The 20102-nt window shown below is 33.4% G+C and overlaps 2 protein-coding genes and 1 non-coding gene across 5 annotated transcripts in view; 1 reads left to right on the top strand and 2 right to left on the bottom strand.

Moving 5' to 3' along the window:
- Positions 1–630: 630 nt before the first annotated feature.
- LOC149481887 (oxysterol-binding protein-related protein 9) overlaps positions 631–20102 on the top strand; it is a 68699-nt gene continuing 49227 nt past the window's right edge. For all 3 annotated transcript variants that reach the window (XM_089705063.1, XM_089705061.1, XM_089705062.1), the window contains exons 1-2: positions 631–842; positions 18543–18671. In XM_089705063.1, the coding sequence (XP_089561189.1) occupies positions 741–842; positions 18543–18671 (231 nt within the window). In that variant the 5' untranslated portion in view covers positions 631–740. The remainder of the gene's footprint in view (positions 843–18542; positions 18672–20102) is intronic.
- LOC149481888 (very long chain fatty acid elongase 7-like) lies at positions 1159–16320 on the bottom strand. The gene is made up of 5 exons (XM_089705082.1): positions 16272–16320; positions 12681–12871; positions 8042–8285; positions 2233–2375; positions 1159–1367 (listed from the first exon to the last, which is right to left on the bottom strand). Exons 1-5 carry the CDS (start codon positions 16318–16320, stop codon positions 1185–1187), a joined length of 810 nt encoding a protein of 269 aa, XP_089561208.1. The 3' UTR covers positions 1159–1184.
- Positions 17736–17812, bottom strand: TRNAP-CGG (transfer RNA proline (anticodon CGG)). Its single transcript is given in 2 exon segments — positions 17736–17771; positions 17776–17812. It is a non-coding gene; the product is annotated as a tRNA-Pro (tRNA).

Below are 20102 nucleotides of genomic sequence, written 5' to 3' on the forward strand. Positions count from 1 at the left end.
AAAACACCTACCTGTCATTTTCTTTTAGAAAACCGTTTTTCCAAGATGGTGTATGGTGAAATTTATGAGTAATATTTTTCCATAATGCGTAGCGATTCAATTTAAAAAAATTAAAGCACATAATGTAATCAGTGTTAAATAATTATTAATAAGACAAAGCGTTGGACGATAAAGAATTTGATTTAAGTATTTAGGATGAATAAGGTAAAACTGTTATTGCACGAGAATACTTTTTATGCTAAAAGTGAAAAAACAACTTGCACAAATAATAATTTCATTTAATCTAGTAAGGATTTCAAAGCTACCGCCACTTCACATCCACATTCACATCACATCACTTCATAGTATTATATTATCTGTATCACTTCCCTCACAACAGCTGTGCTCACAACACAGGTTATCATTATGTTCTGTGAATCACAGAATAAAGTTTGTTGTATAAACAAATAGTTATAATTATTGATTAATTTATATTTTATAACCCTCTTTCTAGATGGTAATTTAAACGCATTTTGTATCATAAATATTACAAACAATCGTATCGAATCATTTTAATTATCTGTGCCCATAACAATGACAGATTGTGCCATGTTTATTTTTATTGTTATTTTTACACATTGGAACACTGACAGTAAACGTCAAACATATGGATTATTGTGGTGGTGGTGGGACAGTTGTCGCAGTGTAAAATTCTTCGTCTTTATTTTTCATGATTTTATAAGTTTATTTTTGTGTTAAACATGATGGAGGGATCATTGAGCAAATGGACAAATGTGATGAAGGGGTGGCAGTACCGGTGGTTTGTGCTGGACGAGAATGCTGGGTTGCTTTCATATTATACGGTTAGTGACGTTTATAGTATTATCTTTAGACGATTCGTATTACGAGCTATAAACCGATTTGATTCCAATAGCAAATATATTCCGATTTACACACCTCTGTCTTTGGACTGGAAAACGCTTATTTCTTTATTTGGTTTTGTTTACATAGGTGTGTGATAATCAAAAGGTTACATCTACAAGTTGTTAAAAACTTGTTCAAACTTATTTTAAGTTTTTATATCTTATTAATTTTATTCTTCTATGCTAAAAATTATTCTCGTTTTTTAAAATATTGAATAAATAAAACTCCCAAGTTGTTTTATAAATACATCCAATTAAAAATAACAATTTCTTCAATATTTATTAATTCACTATCTTATTATCATTATGCTTTTGTTTCTTGTTGTAGTTCTCTTTAAAGAACTTCAAGAACATGTAATATACAAAGAATACATTAGGGAAATACATAAGAGGGACTCCAAGGGACGCAGGACAACTTGGTAGAAATACTTGGGCGCTGTAGATCAGCATTATTGTGAATTGTACCTGTAATAAATACATAAATATTATAATTCAATCTTAATCTTCATATCTCATATAAACTTGAGATTAATTTCTGCATCAAATATAGAATCACAGAACTGGTTTCTAAGTGCCAAAATTATTAGAAATTTTAGTGATTTCCTTGTAAGTTTGTATTAATTCATATTTGAAAACATATCAAAGCAATCATTGGACATTAGAAAAATTCTGCAGCTTATAATTTTATTTGCAGAAACTATTTTAAGCCTGCTTGGTGTTCAGATAAAAATAGCCTTTGTGGCTTTGCAGTACTTATGTAGCACATCATTATTGAAATAATGATACATTATCTATATCTCCAGTTATGAGGCAAAATAACGTTGAATTATTTCGTTTTGTTTCTAACTAGCTAACCATAACAGATGTTATTCAGTTTTTCTGCTTGTACTTAGTTAAAATTTTTGTTAAATTTTTCTAAATCTAAATGTAAACTTAAATTACATTAACCAACAAATATTGTTCAGTGGCACATGTTTGATGCCTTGACAAAGTAAGAAAGACGTAAATGTATGGCTGAGTAATTTATTTATAGTGCTACCACTAATTAATTACCAATACATTAATTTGTCTTGTAAAATTAAAGATACACGGTTGGACGGTTCTTAAATTTTGACATTATTTAACAGTAGCATGCACTACAGTTACACACTTCTCAACACTGAATTAGGTATATAAGTGAAAAAACGTTGAGCAACAGCTAAGAAGAGTTCTTAAATTTAACAGACTGTATGCAGCATATAATTATATGCTGTATGTTTAAGTAAGGCTTTAAGTGTATCACCAAAATTAATAAGACACAACACTAAAAAGATTATAGTTCAATACTCACCATTTGCATTATGGTAATCCATTTTTTATACTTAATAAGATAAGCCTTGACTGTGTGGCTTCCCTCCAGCGAGAGTAAATAATATGTGTACATTACTACATGTACTGCGTTGTTGAGCATCGGAGAGAATGATGTTATACCACCTGTAACAAAATATAATATTATAAAACTGGAAGAGTTTGTTTGTTTGAACACGCTAATCTCAGGAACTACTGGTCCGATTTGAAAAATTATTTCGTTGTTAGATAGCCCATTCATCAAGGAAGGCTATTTATAGGCTATATATCATCACGCTAAGACCAAAAGGAGCGGAGCCACGCGGGTGAAACCGCGGAGCGCAGCTAGTAATATAATATAAGGCGAGAATCTATGAAACAAAGTTGCTTCCCACTGTCCGTCTGTATGTCTTTAAAGGTATACAGCAGATTTTGAAGCAGATTTTTTAATATAGAAGAATCGGGCTGAAATTTGGCATGCAGGTAGATGTTAGGAAGTAGGTATCCACAAAAGATTTTGTTCAATACTACCCCCAAGGCTATAAAATAGGGAATGAAAGTTTGTACTTTGTACCATGAAAATTTTAACTTTTCCATGTAGGCGAACAGGCGGCAGGAAGCTGCGGGCAACAGCTAGTACATACATAATATATTATCAACATATACACATGCAAATGTATAGTACAAAATAAGTCCCATCCCTCTTAGTGAAAGAGCATCACACATCTTCACAACCAACATTAATAGGATACACTATACAGCCTCTAACACAAACCTTTGTAGATGAGGCTCTTTCACATCTTTCTTTATAGATTGATTTACAAATAGCGATAGAACACGTTATGCAAGCCTGTTATTAATGCCGTTAATTAGCCGGCATTTGTGCATAGACTTTGTATGCGACATGATGTCGTCATAATGCACTAGCGGCCCGCCCCGGTTTCGTCTCTGGTACATGTATAGTCTATAGCACGCGACATGATAACTTTAAATACTAGTAGGTGAACCCTGGCTTCGCTTTTGGTACTTATATAGCCTATAACATTTAAGCAACACGTACTTATCCAACGGTGAAATAATTTTTCAAATTGGTGAATTTGTTCCTTAGAATTACGCATTCAAACTCTTCAGCTTTATGTTATTTGTATAGAAGTATAGCAAAAGCTTTATGAACTTGATGCGACATATTTGTAGCTTAATAGGGCTGTCAATAGCTGACCAAAATGGAACTGGGCCAACTATATCCATTAGTTACCAGCAGGCCGATATCTGACATGTATTGACTAGCCGTCGTATAGCAGTTAATTTAGTAGACCGAAACAATGGACCGAAATGCTCGATTGTATGAAAAGTTTTGTTTTATCGTGTTATATAGGTTTATTGTAATAAATATTACGTGGATAATACATAGATAATATGAAATATCGAGCTTAAGTACTTAGGGATAGTAAAAAATGAATTTATTATGAAAGTTTGAAAAGTTCAGAACAGGCGAAGCTATAGATCCAATGTTGATGCATAATTTTTTTTGAGATGAACGTGTCGATTGCATCGTGTCGGTGATAAATTGCTTATGTTGTGTGATGTGTCATACTGATGAAACTGATTAATGTCACTTTTTTACATAAAATTAACCCGGGATAAAAAATAACCTGTATTTTCCTCCGTAAAGAAATAGTTTCATAATGATAGATTTCATAATAATTGTATACTAGGTACTCATATTATATGTATGTGTCGTGGTCATATCGTAGATTTGCTCATTTCATGAAATGGCCAATTTAGTTTGGCCAGATCGTTTAATCGTCAACGTTTCACGATTTGGTGAAGATCTGGCCAAACGTGGATGGCATAATTTAATAACTTATACCGCACCCAAATACCACGGAAATAATATTATAACCATATGAATTCAGTATGAACTGATTCTTTAATAAAGATCAAGGAAAAGTAAGGTGTTTTATACTTATAATTAACCTTTCGTTTACAATGTACGTGATACAATGATTAAACTAATGAAATATCATGTTTATGGCTCATAAAGTGATAAATATGAACAGCTTTATGACTAGTCTCGTCTTCGATAATGGATAGTGTGAGATTTTTGCTTGTAAATTCTTTGAAAATAGCCGTTTTTTCTTCCTTTCCAAATTGTAGATTGCTGGCTGAATTGCTTTTAAATGCATAATTAGGATTCAAATATATCAATGTACATAAAAAAAAGACGTGTGGCACTCGGGGACTGCCGCGGTAAAGCTATTGCATAGCATGCCTTCAAGTCACACCTCCGTGTCCGTCGGAGTGGGGAGCGTGAGGTTTTTTCGTTACGAAATTTCTGGATTCGTTCCCCGCGCTCAAGGCCCGCGATAGAAGCTATGCAATAGCTTAATAAATCCAGTAGCAAATTATTGTTAAACATTTCGTCTGTAATAACAAAAATTAGTAAACAACTTTCCTTTTAATAGTTTTTTCAATGCATTCACGACGTTGTGGTTTACAAGTAATCGTAGCGAAACTAACGTATGCTAGACGTAATTATGTTAATGGCTGATTTATTTCCGTTTATAATGTTTCATATAAATGTTATGTACGTGAATACTTACAGGATGTTATATCTTGTAATGCTTAATGTTGAATAAACTTAATTTATGAGCAATTCTGAATAATTACTATCTGTATAGCATAGCTAGGTAGTAACTGGTATACTTAAATTCATAATTAAACTGATTTTTAACATTTTCAGCTAACTCTATTCAGTTGTTTTGACGTGATGAAATAACGAACACCCAGCTTTGCTACCTTTTGAATCATTGAAAAGATAATAATTAATTTATTCCGTCTTTAAAACAATTTTACCTAATACTAACAAATCATCTAAAATGCAGTTTATCATCCCGTTCATTAAAAAAAAATACTTAATAAAAAATAAATATGACAAAAGATACTCCACAGTTTTTTGTGTCTATCGAATAATTCAGTAAGTCTTTCTTTTATTGCGAACAAAGGGGATAATCTATCATTTTAATCTAGCCGAGACCACCTGTCTAGCCTTTATCGAAGAACTATTGTTAGACTAATAGTTGCATTGTACAAGAGTTATTACGTAGCTGTAGTGAGTACAGTAAAGTTCCGTATGCAGTATTATTGGTGATTATAAAATATGCAATTTAGTCAATTTTTGTACGATTAAACTATGGAGTTTAGGTTTTACGAAATAGGTATATAGTTTGTTGGAGACAAATGAAATCTTATATTTACACTAGAGGTCCGCCCCGGCTTCGCCCGTGGTACATATTTCGCAATAAAAGGTAGCCTATGTCCTTTCTCGGGTATCAAAATATCTCCATACCAAATTTCATGCAAATTGGTTCAGTAGTTTAGGCGTGATTCAGTAACAGACAGACAGACAGAGTTACTTTCGCATTTATAATATTAGTATGGATTTACTAATACTAATCTACTAATCTTATATTTATATTTACATTTTAAAGAACAAAAGTTTTGTGAGAAATGATAGCTATACCCGATTTAATTTTTATGCTTCTATTCGAGAAATGATAAAAAATCAAACTTACTACTAAAGTATTTCTTTCCACGGCTCCATATTAATAGTTTCTTTTTTGTTAGATACTTTTTTAACTTTTTCCTTTCAGAAAAATGGCAAATAAAAATACATCGTCCAGTTTTATTACCAAAGAATACATAATGACTCTATTTCTAAACTTGTTGAAACTTTTCAACGATTTTATTTTAAAACATTCCAGAAGGTTGGATTTAGAGGCATACAATTCTGAAGTCTTATATGTTGCACCTACCTAAATAAACAAACGTTCCCCAAATTGTTCAATCAATGCAATCTAAACCTAATAATCGAAAAAATTTAGCAAAAAATCTACCAAAATGTATAGGATTTACAAGACATCTACAGGATTTCTAGCAGTCTCGAGTCTCGACTTAAGGAACTTGTTCTAGACCTTCCAAACTGATGGTACTTTCTATTTAAAAAAATTCTTCTTCTAAATGAAATGGTCCGTGGTCGTATGGACTGCAGTTATTTATTCATCGTGCTCCATATGAAACGCCGTTGAATAGGCGTTTGTTTCTGACGTCACGGCTTTATTTGCTAACGCGTATTGTACACCTACGTCATTCGTGTAAAAGTACTGGAAGAAATGGACTTTCCGAATTCAATGGGACGAGGAAATGTTGGTTTTTCTGAATTTAGGGTACGGTGGTGTCGATGTGGCGTATAGGAACTGTACCTTATGCTGTTTATTGTTGTATATATTACGAGGAGATAAAAATAATGTAGGGGTTCGATGTTGTATTGATTTAGTAGAAACGGATGACTTATGTTGTGTTACTAATTTAATATTTATCCTATATGTTAATCTTCTTGGATACATTAGATTTATTTAAATATTTTTTTCACTTATTTCGATGACATTTTAATGATTTTGAAATAAAAAGTTGCGTCTGGCACCTATTTAACAACTAAAAAAACGTCTTGCAATAAAAAATTTATGTCTGATGGATCTATCTAAAGGCAAAATTACGCGTTAATAAATGACTTTAAATTACGGATATTTTCCTGTGCAGATAAGATGCGCACTAATAAACGCAACCACTGCGGTCAGCCAGACAGCCCGGACTCTAACCGAAATAGGAAGAGAAACAGTATATCAAAGAACCAACTATACTAAAATTCTCTCTTGTCAACGTTGGTAGCTCCTTTACGATTAAATCAAGTGCTATGAAAGAAAAAGTTGTTACATTTTAAAATCTGAAAACGTCAAATTTCTTTTATATCCGAGCCAAGATGCCAAAGTTCAAACGCTGTAATTAATTTGTAAAAACAGCTCTATTTAGCGTTTAATTAAAAGTACTCCATTAAGCCAAAGTTGAATATAAAAACACGAACAAAATTTAACTTATATAAAATACAGTTTGTCTTTTAATTTTGCTAAAATTATACACTGTAACAACTCTCATGCTGTTTTGAATGTACTCAAAGGTGCCATTATTTCAATTAATTTTTAACATTATCTTTGAATGATTTTTTTATACAGGTGACCTTTTCGTTCCGACATTATTAATGGATTGCGCCGTGACCTGTACGTAAAGAAATATTTTTTTGTCGGGATTTATATTTGGATTAAAATTTTCCCGTCAACGGTTTGACGCAGTGGTATGGGAATGGGATAGGTTCGGTCAAAATGTTCCTGAAATACAATTAATTACCCATATAATTACCTAAATTAATTACTTATAGTTACACGGTGTACAAATTTTGCGTATCATTATGAAAGAATTGTTGCTGCAAGTCATTTTCATTTCAAGACATATGAAATACATATATGGGGAAATACTAGTTAAAATGTGTACCATTATTTTCAAGAATTGGCACCTGACTCTAAGAATTCAACTTTACTTCGAGATGTGACAGAAAATTACACAATGCATCATAATATTGACTGACTTATGGAGTAATAGCGGTCAGTACTCCCGGCGTTCAATAAACATTAAACATTAACATGTTTCTTACTATGACTAGACGCTTCATTCATTTATTACTGTGTCTATTAGCTTGAGGAGAAAGACAAAGACACTGACTCAAGTATAAAATGAAGAAGGAAAAGTACAATATGTAATTGTACAATGTAATTCTCATAAAGACCCCCTTAACGAAGGGATTCTTAGATTTCTCAATTAGATGGCAATAATGTTGTCTGCGCAATTTTTAGGACATAATAAGAAACCACGTAGAACCTTAAAAATTCAGTTATTAATGAAAATAAAAGTAAAATCCTTACCTCCCACATACTTCACACCGGACCATATGATGATGAGCGTGCTGACATGATGGTACACATGCAAGAAGGACGCCTGACGTTCCCTCTTCCTCAGTATAAAGAACACAGTGTCGAACAGCTCTATTATCTTCAAGATGATCGTCCACCACAGATAGCGGAGCATCCGCACGGCCTCCGGATTCATGGAGTAGTCGGGTAACATGCACCCGAAGTGATTGGTAGTGGTCCAGCCTGATGTCATTATCTGGGAAAATGGAAAATCAAGTTAAACAAAATTCCTTGTTGGTTTGAATGATCAAGAATCTTAGTAGGTAACAAACAACTCGAACTCCCTTGTGCATCACTGTTTATCTGTGAAAATCTGATGAAAATCTGTTTAGTCGATTTAAGTGTATCGCAAGCAGACAGAGGTTGACTATATTATATGAATAGCTTACAATTCCAATCCATACTTCCATACTAATATTATAAATGCGAAAGTAACTCTGTCTGTCTGTCTGTTACTCAATCACGCCTGAACTACTGAACCAATTTGCATGAAATTTGGTATAGATATATTTTGATACCCGAGAAAGGACATAGGATAGGTTTTATCCCGGAAATCCTACGGGAACAGGTTTTTCTCTGAAAACGCGGGCGAAGCTGCGGGCGGAAAGCTAGTAATATATATATCCTTCTTATGAAACGATTTGGTTTTTGTTTTTCCTTGAAAATATAGGTCATTTATGCCATTTCATCGATATATTGGTCACCAGATATTGGTCACAATATCAATTCCTCGTAGCAAATGCGTAATGATTGGCATGTCAAGCAGCATGACATGTCGTGTCCATAACTCAATAAATATTCAAAAAGACAATAGGGAAAATCTAATAGAATCCCTTCGAGATATCCTTCAAGATATTATAGGACAAATATTATCAAGGGACCCTTACGATATAGAAATGAAATTTCCTTGTTTTCTACGTTGATGTTTTATGACTTAAAAATATTTTTGCCTCATCGTCAGTATTATGAATTATCTTCCTTAAAATAATTTGTAGGTAAGACTTAAACAAATACACTCAATAGTGATACCACTTAATCTCAGTGTAATAATGAATGATAATGAAAAAACAAAAAAGAACACGAGGAAAAAAAACTGGAAAATAGAACGTCCTCTTTCCTTAAATCGGTTAAAAGGACATGAAATTAAATCAATCGGAAAGCACTAAAATGGTTCTTATGCGTCATAAAAACCAGATCTTATTTGGGAAATGTATAACAGGCATATGACACAGAAGTTCAACTGAAATTGTGCCCATTGGAGCATCCCGAATAGAGAATCCAATCCCGCATCAAAATCGCGATCCCGCAAGCCTGCGGGATTAAGATCATCAATCCCGCGGATCCCGCGGGATTTGCGGGATTGATTTTAATTATTATTATTTTTGTTTCATGTAACTAATTTAAAGAAAGAAAATACACACAAATATTTTTTTATGATTATTCTTATCAACATGAAGCAAAGTTATCACTTATATTATAAATTAAATATAATGATGATGTTTAAGACTAGAGATGCACTGAATATTCGGTTGCTATCCGGTATCCGGCTTATCCGGCCCTTTTTAACTATCCGGCCGGATACCGGATGGTAATGTATTATCAGGCCTGATACCGGATAGTAAACTTGGTAGATTTTATAAATAGAATCTAAATAAAGACACAGTTGTAATTGAAGCTTTTTATTATTTTTAACGAAATTGTTTCGTGCTGACTGACACGATAAAAGTGTCTCTACCAAGAACTGTGACCGCGCGAACGTTCACTACGAAACAAGTCAAAACCTGCACGGCGCGGGCGGCCGCGGCGTGCCGGTGCGCGACACGCACCTACGAAACTCAAAATGCCGCCGGCCGAATATTCGGCGGCCGGATACCGAACATTCGGCTGGTGGTCAGGCCGAACATCCGGTATCCGGCCAAACAACTATTCGTTGCATCTCTATTTAAGACAATACAATATTCACAATATTTCACGATTCATATTTAGATTTTTATTTGAAATAGAACATATTCATTGGTTTTAGAGGCATTTTAAATCAGCTTATTTTTTTTTGAAAATACTTTCGAAGAAATGATAAAGTATCTAACGTTTCATCATTTAGATATTTTGATCTTATGTTGTTGCATAAATAACCAGCGGCGGAAAAAGCACGCTCGGCTTCCACACTTGTAGGCGGAATTGACTTTACATAAGTATAAACAGCTTCCAAATACTTCCCCCTATTCCCTCCACATTCAAAAAGTGTCAATATGAAATCAGTTGAATTATCTCGAGTGGGTACACGCACAGCAGCTCTAGACTCTGCCACCCATTCAGTACGCGCAAAGTTAAATCCCCGTGCGCCGTAGGGGAATCCCCAGTCATAGAGTACCTACTGGAACTGACATTGATTACGTTCCGTTCCGTCCGATAATAGTTCAGATCATCGTCTGAGCCTATTTTTCTTACTTTTTTTCAATCCCGCGAACGTGCGGGATCCCGCATTTTTGATCCCGCAAAAAAGGTGCGGGATCCCGCATTAGCGGGATCCCGCGTTTGCGGGATTGGATTCCCTAATCCCGAATAATAACTCTCAACTCAGATACGATTTTTACGTACTGTCTGCCCTAATATTTGTCTGAGTATAATAAAAAAAAACTATGCCAGTCTAATCAAATAGCTGAAAATAACAGTAAAATCTGTTGTCATTTTCGAGAGCAAAGAGAAACATGTTGACAAAATTAAAGAAAATGTTATGTAAACAAAAACTACAATTACAATAATTATATTAAACGTGTTTATTAGTTATTACATTTTAGTATCTCCATATCCGAGTTCGTCATTACATTTTGCATGCCCATATCCGTATTCGTATCTCTCATCTAACGGTGCTTTTACATCAAACGAACATAGAGCTAGAGCAAGAGCATTCTTTCGTGATCTTTTAGTGTAAACGAAAACTCGTATTCAGTGTTGTTCAGTATTAGAACATTGCAGAATCTTTTCAAACGCACTAAGAACAAGGAAATAATGCTTTACGCCTGTTTAGACTATTTTTTTTTTTTTTTTTTTTTTATCGCTTAAGCAGGCACACGAGCTGGCGGGTCACCTGATGGAAAGTGATGCCCGCCGCCCATAAGAATTCGCGATGTTAGGGCCACCGCGAATGTGTTGCCGGCCTTTGAGGTGTAAATATGCCCTTTTTTTGAAGGTCTCCGTGTCGAATCCGTTTGGGAACACTGAGGATGGTAAGTCGTTCCACAAGGTTGTCGTTCTTGGTAGAAAGTGTCGAGAAAAGCGCACTGTGGTGGACCGCCATGCATCCAGATGGTGGGGGTGAAACTTTAATTTGTGGCGAGAGGTGCGATTGTGAAATTCAGCAGCTGGAATGAGTTCAAAAAGTTCCACAGAACAATCCCCGCTATAAATCCGGTAGAACACGCATAGAGACTAAAACAATTTGACATGGTGAGGTTAGAATGAGCATTAGCTCGGTTGATGTAAATGCACCGTAACAGCTTACGATAATCATCTAACATAAAGTGCGTAAAACTTTTCTAAAGTATCAATTAACGCAAATTAACGCAGGCCCAGTTATCAGCGATCGTGTGAACTGCAAACAAGTGGGCTGTGACGTAACTAAATGTTTTACAGCCCATTTCCTCTAGAGAGACGAAAGTTTAATGTCCCATTGAGAAAGCCTTGAGTTTTTATCTGATGATGATTTTGGAAGGTATAGTGAACTAAATAGATCAAGGATAAGAGATAATTAATCTTATTAATATATATAAATCTCGTGTCACAATGTTTGTCCTCAATGGACTCCTAAACCACTTAACCGATTATAATAAAATTCGCACACCATGTGCAGTTTGATCCAACTTGAGAGATAGGATAGTTTAAACATGTAGGTACCACGGGCGAAGCCGGGGCGGACCACTAGTTGAATTTTAAATTCGTACGACGCGTGCTCAAAATGTGAATGTACGTGAGGTACAGTTTGTTAATTTAAAGTGGAAAATAATTCTGAAAATATTTGAGAATTTTCTACAAAATAAATTTTCGCGTAAGGGACTTATGACTAGTTAATTGGCTACGTAGAATATTATGACGTGGGAACCAACAAGAAAGTAAAAATAGTGCTGAAAATTTAAGCATCGAGAATTTCGAGGAAATGAATTTTACGTTGGTAGGTATAGGAGACTTATCATGAGTTGTTTGGCTTCGTAGAATATTAAGTGTGAACCAACAAGTCTCCAAAGCTGTAATAATATAGATATAAGTCTTTTTTTTACAAGGGGTAGGTTTGTGGCATTAAAATATAAAGAATCTGCAAGTAATACAGCAAAACAAATGAAAATTAATTTATTAATACAATTCACGACCAAATGACGAAAAATGTGCGGTGACAATGATGAATAACAAATACTTAAGTATAAAAATGTTAACGACTTTTTTCGTACATTCCTAATTATTCATTCAGTTTTGGTTTTTTCCAAAAAAAAGTAGGAGTCATCGACTTTTTTCGATTGCCTTGATATAAAATCACATGTATCGGTGACGATTAAAGAAAAAAATGTTCCTAATAATATAGTATAGGTTTAAGACTTACCCCCCAAGTGACAATAGCATTAGCAACGATCTGTAGCACGTTATACCACTTTATGACCGTCCGAAGTTCGAATGCCTTCCTATTCTTCATGTAAATAGGCAGGATCAGCTTCACTATCAGCAAGTACGTACTGATAATGAAGAACACCGGCCATGGTGAGGTCATAAGCAGCCAGTCTTTGACGCGTGGATCTGGGAAAATGAATCGTTTTTTAACTATTTTTTTCAGTTTTAACTGATGAAACTATCTCCAGTATTAGGTTTAACGCCTGCGAAGGTGATATATGTATATTTTGTAATTTTTAATAACCGACATTTACATTATGTTTAGGCCTGGCGATTGTATTGTGCAATGGTTATCAGACTCAAATAAGTTTAACATTTTTTCGATTTATATGACCCATATTTTACCATTTATTATTATTATTTAACCAGGATTTGGAAACAAATACATATCTACAAAAGTTCCCACATCAAGAAGGTCTCTGTTACAAACTCGATCATGCACCATTGTTCCTCGTTAACCAACGATCCGCACCCTTAACGAGAGATTGTTTATCAACAGAATCGATACCGACGGTCAGCCTACGTTCCGGTACGCGTGATCGCACATAACTTATCGTCAATATACTATACGGACCAGTTCCAAACGTGACTGATCATGTCCGGTATAATGGGTATTGTTGACAATGGTTACATGTTTGAAAGTAAGACGTACTATCTAACAAGATGAAGATTTGATTAGTTAGTTCGGCCATAAGGTATAATGACATAATTGTCAAATTTATTGATAGGTCTGAAATTGGTCTGGATTAAAAAGCTTAAAAAAGGCAACAAATTCTTTATCTACCCTGATTTTTTATCTTGTGTTTGGTATAGTGTACGATTTAAGATCTCCAAACATGAGAGAATTTATTCATCGCACGTTTTTACACGTGTTCAATTTAGCTAGCAGTGTATTGCAGTGTATTGGGAATTCATTGTGTGTCATTTGACATGAGTAGCTTCCATATAAGTGTACCTACATAGGCACCCTATTCAGATCGATACTCCATATAGTGGCTGACTGATTTGCAACATTGATCGTCGTAGGAAAGTATTTTATGAGACGGCTAAGTATTTTTAAGTATCTAGTATCTGTATGATCTGACAAATAACGTTAGAAATAAAAATAGGGGGTTGCAGGTTAAATTTTTGAGCTAATTAAGCACAGAAAATGTATCTTCAAAGCTTCGTCAATCTTAAAAATTTATCGGATTGGTTCAAACTTAGGAAGAGGTTTGCTTGACAATATTATTAACAACACATCTTTTATCCTAAAACAAATTGAATTATAAATCTGCTACATTTTCTAGTAGCACATAGAGCCAGGATTACCTTTGAAGGTACATAGATGCCTCTCAAACGAGTACCTCGTTGAAATACGAGATACTATTTGAAAGGACTCGGAAGTGCTCGTTAGCGCTGGCTCAGAAAATGGCATTGAATTTTGATTCCGAACTCAGCTAAGGCTTAGAACGAGGTAAAAGGTGTAGCTTTAGAGAGGGTCATTTAAATCATCTTTAATGATCAAACTTTTAGAGGCTTTTGACCTTCATTAGTTGGAATGATAGGCAAAATTTAATTGTCAGATTTTGTAATGATTTTACGAATTGCGATATTAATATTCACCTAAATTTACCTATATAAATTGTTCTTTGTGTATTAACGCGAAATTTTACATGAGCACTTAAATATTTGGCACCTATTTGAACTAGGAAAAATCTGATCAAAGAGAACATATCTACGTAAATAGAAGCAGCCATGTACAACCAGGTACTTCATCATTATAATAATATCTAGTAGGTAAATAATATTTGGTTTCAACTACATATAATGCGAGAGACGTCGCGGAAAAGTAGGTAATTCACTTTGTTTTGATACTATCTCGAAGTTTTTTTTTTCTTTTTCTAAGCGTGTTTCTGTACGTAATCTAATTTTTATTTAACCGATAGTTAATCCTGTATCCAAAAAACTTATTTTCCACTAGTCAAGCAAACTCACGGGTCTCAACTAGTATTCCACATAACAAAGGTCACTCGTCTTCGCCATTAGCATATTCAATGACGGTATAGTGCAAGCAAGAGTGCAAGTATTGACGGCCTCCAGACAGCGTACATTTTAATTTTAATACGACATTTCGCCATATACGTATTATTTTAAGTAAATAAATTGCAACTCATCTATGCGTCTATGGTATTAGGTTTGTGTCTAATAGAAGAACATATATCTGGATATGGTCTAACCATCTGAACTAGCATTGTCTTCTGGCTTCACTTTGATTAAGTATATTTTCTGGTTTCAGTTATCTTTGAATCAAATTACTTCTAAATATCGTCTGTTTTGGCATCAATGAATACAAAAGTCCAAACTGTTTTATGTTAGTGTTAAATTACACATTCAATTTATAAAAAAATTGTAAATAAAATAAAATTCTTGTTGCTACAGAAGAAGTATTTCCTTTTAGGTCTGATCAAAAATTTGATATATTTCTTAATATAGAAAAGCACGCAGAGATGATCTCTGCGTTCTTTACATAGAATATAGACTGCCTTTAGATTCCACTAATTTCAGCAACATTTCTTATTAAAATTTTGCTGGAAAATGTTTAACTCCAAACAAAGAACTTCATTGTTATTAAATTTGACACATTGTAAATGAAAATTTAGTTTGAAATTTAACGACTTGTTGCTTAAATCCAGGCTGGCTTAATAAATAAGCGATAAATTTGTGCCGAAAATATTGCGTAAATTGCCAATTTTCTATAAATTTTTCACTCCGACAAAGTGACCTGAATATTCTAGGGCCTATAATTTAATCACAAAGATGAAAATCAATGATGGAATTATTCGTGGTAATTTCGTGTTTACCAATTTTATCATAACAAAAATACCACCACGATATTTAAAAGTTATTATTTATATTTAGCACATGGAACATGAAATGTTTTCAAGCTGGGAAATCTTTAGAACTTGGAAAAATGTTTCGCTTAAATAAGCTAATTTAGTTTAAAAGGTCCAAATGTAGAGTTTAGAAATACTTTGTCACGCGTGAGACCTTTGAAAATGTCAAATAGTCTCCGAAACCAGCGCTGTGTGATAGAATTCCCTTACTCAATACATTTGAAATGATTTAATCTATACTAAGAGTATTTTATTTGTCGTATCTCTGAAACTTTTCAAAGACTATCAGCCATGTCTAGAACATGTGGCGTGGCATTTTGAGCTCATTTTGAATTGGTGTTATAATAAAAGGAGTATAACATTAATAATATCTTCTAAAATACAATGATAACTTAATAGGTAGTTTCTGATTTCATTATAATTAGATATCTGTTTTAAGACAGGCACTCAATTTATTCTGAAAATATTTGTTTTAGTTTGTTTTCAATAGTAGGCAAGGCACACACTATCTAACACAAAATCAAAAAGGCTTCTAAATATATGGGAAAGAGCTAAATAACTAAATACAATACCGAAAGTTCACTTCGATCCGCAACACACTGAACTTCGACATTTTCGCAACACAAGCAATCACACCAATATTTTATTACCTGCTTTTTCAAAGAACAGAACATGGTAGGCTCTACTTATCGCTTCCATTATGTAACTATCACACTACCACACTAGCACACAATGCTTAAAATTTGTTAATATTTATGCCTGATGTTAACCCGCGTACACACTGTCTTCAAAGAATATAAACTATGAATAAAACTCTATATAATTTATAGGTCATATAGAAGCGTTTCATGTAACATTTTTGGATATTTCTCGTTTTATTTTTAAAAAGTTATTTATTTTCATTTTACTTCTTAGGTATAGTACTTTCAATATCAGTTTAAAGTTTTTTGATATCTGTTATAGTTACGGAATAATCGCCTGTGCACACTTAACGATTACACCCTGTACAAATTATTTTAGTGTTTAAGACATAATGCTACATACAGAATACAGATAGACATAAAGATAAACTCTCTATACTTTTTATTTATTATTATAATATTTTGATCGACAAGGATATCGAAGGGATTATTTAGCAAGCAAAGCAAAACAAAAAGTGTTCTGTTGTATTTTTACGAAACAATAAAATTGTCCAAATTCACATTAATAGATACAAATATCTATCTCTAATATAACTGATTTTAAATAGTTAATTTGAAAATTTAAATTGCTGAATTTGATATTGCACGCCTCATAAGCGAAGCGTTGAGGTGGGTACTACTGTCACTTCGCGCAAAACATCTGATTTTTCAAACTTAAAATGTCTTTATGTATCATACATTGCACTTGTAAGATAATACATACACACACATATTAAGAAAAAACACTATTTTTAACGTTCATGATATTTTTGATGTCATTTTTGTTATTTAAACTAGTTAAAAAACAGTTTAAAAAAGTTCTGTCTTGGACGTCCGTGTGTCTGTATGTGCGGATCCTTTTTCTTGTTAACACGATAGCGACCGAAATACTTTACTAATCGAGTCTTTTTTTTTCTCTTACGCTTGAGTATGCTCAGGAATAGAACCCTTTCATTTTTCAGGGTCTGATTCGATGTGGTTTAATTGTTATTAAATAAACAAAAATAATAATTAATAAATATTTATTAAAAAAAAATTATGAGGCGTGCACTTTTGGATTTTCCAAATTATTTCTTTATTTTTGGTTCTAAGGCATTCAAATGCTTTTTATAAATATAAATTTACAATTTCAATTGTGTACAACGTCCTTACTTATTTAAATATTAATCCACATTATAAATTATAAACAGTTCATCGCAAATTCAAGTATATTGGTGTGTAACTGAAAATAAATGCTGAAACTCTAATTTTAAAATGAAAATCGCGTTTATCTTTTTATAAGTATTATTTATCGTTTATTTATAAAATCATTGATATATATATATTTATGAATTAATCGCTAGTAAGTCTAGTTTTTCTATATTAAAATTGATATTTTTGGTTGGCATTCAAATGCTTTATAAATATGAATTTATAAAGTATAGAAAAAATTCGATCACGAGGCGGGACTCGAACCCGCATCCTTTCGCGCCATTCCGGGGCGGATGCCTGACCAACTCGGCCACTCGTGAGTCGTGACCCGCCAGAGCGATCGAATTTAACTATTCTATTCTTTATAAATTTATATTTTCTATATTATTCAACAAGGAAGTAAAAACACTGGTATTATATTATCATTAAAGTATTTATTTAATTGTTACATGTTGCCAAATTTTATTTTAGGTTAGGTTTGGGTTTTATAATATGTATGTAAGAGTGTTTATTGAAAGCGTTGACCCCTTACGTAAGACCTATTTCTTCACGCTATATCTCATTAATTACGATAATTATAAAATGAACGCAATAATAAGGTAAATATGTATTTTTCGAACGGCAGGAGTGGAATGGAATAAGGAAGGCATTCATAATTAAATTTTGATTGTACATTAATGAGATTTTTTGGGTCAGGAAAGTCGAGGACATTTTTTTGCTCACAGTTTTTCGATTACTTTTGTAAGTGTGAAATCTGAGCATTTTTTAAGAATGATTTTTTAATCTAAGTGTTTCATCTGGGATTCGCATATTAAAAATAAGGAATTTATTTTGTCTTAATCTAGAAGTATTGCTATTGTTCGTTCTGGTAATATTGGAAATTAATTCAATAAACTAACGAAAAACTTTGTTTCCATACATAGTGCATAAAAGGTATCACTTAAAATACATTCATAGTAGAATTAATTAACCCAAGCTGTCTTAAACTCTCTTCTTTGCTTTACCATTCAATAATTCCATATTTTAACAGAATATTTAATAAATTTCCAGTCAAAAGAGAAGATGACGCGCGGCGTGCGGCGCGGCTGCGTGCGTCTCCGCGCCGCCGTCATCGGCATCGACGATGAGGACGACTCCACCTTCACCATCACAGTCGACCACAAGACGTTCCATTTTCAGGTAAATGTCATAATTACTATAATGTATTAAAGTATGTAGTATTATTTCCACGCGCCCTTTTATTGAAGTCTTCTTGAATAGCTTCAAAAAATATGTACGTTAAAATAATCGTTTCTTTTGACGAATGCAAGTCTATATCTATCTAGTTGGAACGTTCTTTGTAGAAAACTAAACTATTGTAAATAATTTTATCCATCCATATGTATCTAAGGGTATCGACATAAGGAAGACTGGTCAATTACTTGTCAATAAAGAAAGATCGATAGCTGAAACAGATGTGAAATGCATCTGCCCTATACATGAGGACACGTGATGAGGATAAATGTCAAATTTGTTGGAGCAGCCCTTCCAGATAGAAGGGGGGAATTCTCAAAAGGACTATTACTTAAAGCCATTCTTAGCTCTGTGTCTTAGCTAATAGTAATCCGTGCGTAGTTCATTTGCTCACCTATTTATTTATATTCGATAGCAAGAGCAATTAACATCTCAATTAGTATAGTTAATTTGAATTTGGTATCTCATGAGGATTCATAGGTCATGATAATTAAAGTTTGTTATAGCATTTCGAATTGAGTGGATAACTGGTATCAACAAAACAGGTTATCTTATTATCCTATCTGAAATATTCGGTATTTTTTTTGTCTCTATTATTTGCCACTTTATCATTTTTTATATATTTTTTTCATAACTGCAAGAAGTATCATGCAAGACATCTCCAGTTACATCGTCACATATGTAATTAATCGATTCAATACCGAGCGATCTGTGATATATCCAGATATAATCAGTCACAGTTACAAACTATTCGTGTACTTATTATACAGGGTGTACCAAAAAGTAGTGATGAACGGAAGCTGAGAGGTAGAGGACCTAAAGGGCTATCCAAATCACCCCCATGTATGTTATGCGATTTTTCGTATTTTCGGAGTTATGACGTTTTTTTCAATTTTTCACCTATCGCCGAGTACGATGATATTTTCACTCATGCTGACGTCAATGATTGCGGAAGATGCTTGATTTTTTTTGTGTGCTAAGCTGAAAGATAGGCCAATTCAGTATGGTAACATTTACTATCGTTAGATCTTTGAATGGAATAAAAAAAAGAATTAAATGGCAAGAAAGGTAAAATTTCCCGGTATGTTCACCACTTCAAGGGCCCGTAAAAAAATAAAATCACATAAAAAAAGTTTTCCGTTTGACTTTTAAAAACTTGCTCTATCTATCAGATAGCTACCCTGAAAATTTCATTTAATTATTCAGAAGGCTTCAATCGAAAAATTTAAATCTAAATGTGGTAAGTGCAAAAATTGAATTAACATGATGATCATTAAAACCAATAAATAGGTGTTTAATTACCAGAAATTTTTAAAATAACCCCGCTGTTGCTCAATGCAAGTGCGACATCACCGTAAAAAGTTGTCTTTTAAATGT

The sequence above is a fragment of the Colias philodice genome, chromosome 16 (assembly GCF_061535455.1).
Source record: "Colias philodice isolate Cphi_HAF_F1 chromosome 16, ilColPhil1 Martin Lab GWU primary, whole genome shotgun sequence".
Classification (NCBI taxonomy): domain Eukaryota; kingdom Metazoa; phylum Arthropoda; class Insecta; order Lepidoptera; family Pieridae; genus Colias; species Colias philodice.

Coding starts and splice junctions, on each gene's coding strand:
- LOC149481888 (XM_089705082.1), bottom strand. CDS start 16,320: ATGGAAGCGATAAGTAGAGCCTACCATGTTCTGTTCTTTGAAAAAGCA. Junction 12,872..16,271: donor TCTGTTCTTTGAAAAAGCAG/GTAATAAAATAT, acceptor TCATTTTCCCAG/ATCCACGCGTCAAAGACTGG. Junction 2,376..8,041: donor CGGTGTGAAGTATGTGGGAG/GTAAGGATTTTA, acceptor ATTTTGTTACAG/GTGGTATAACATCATTCTCT.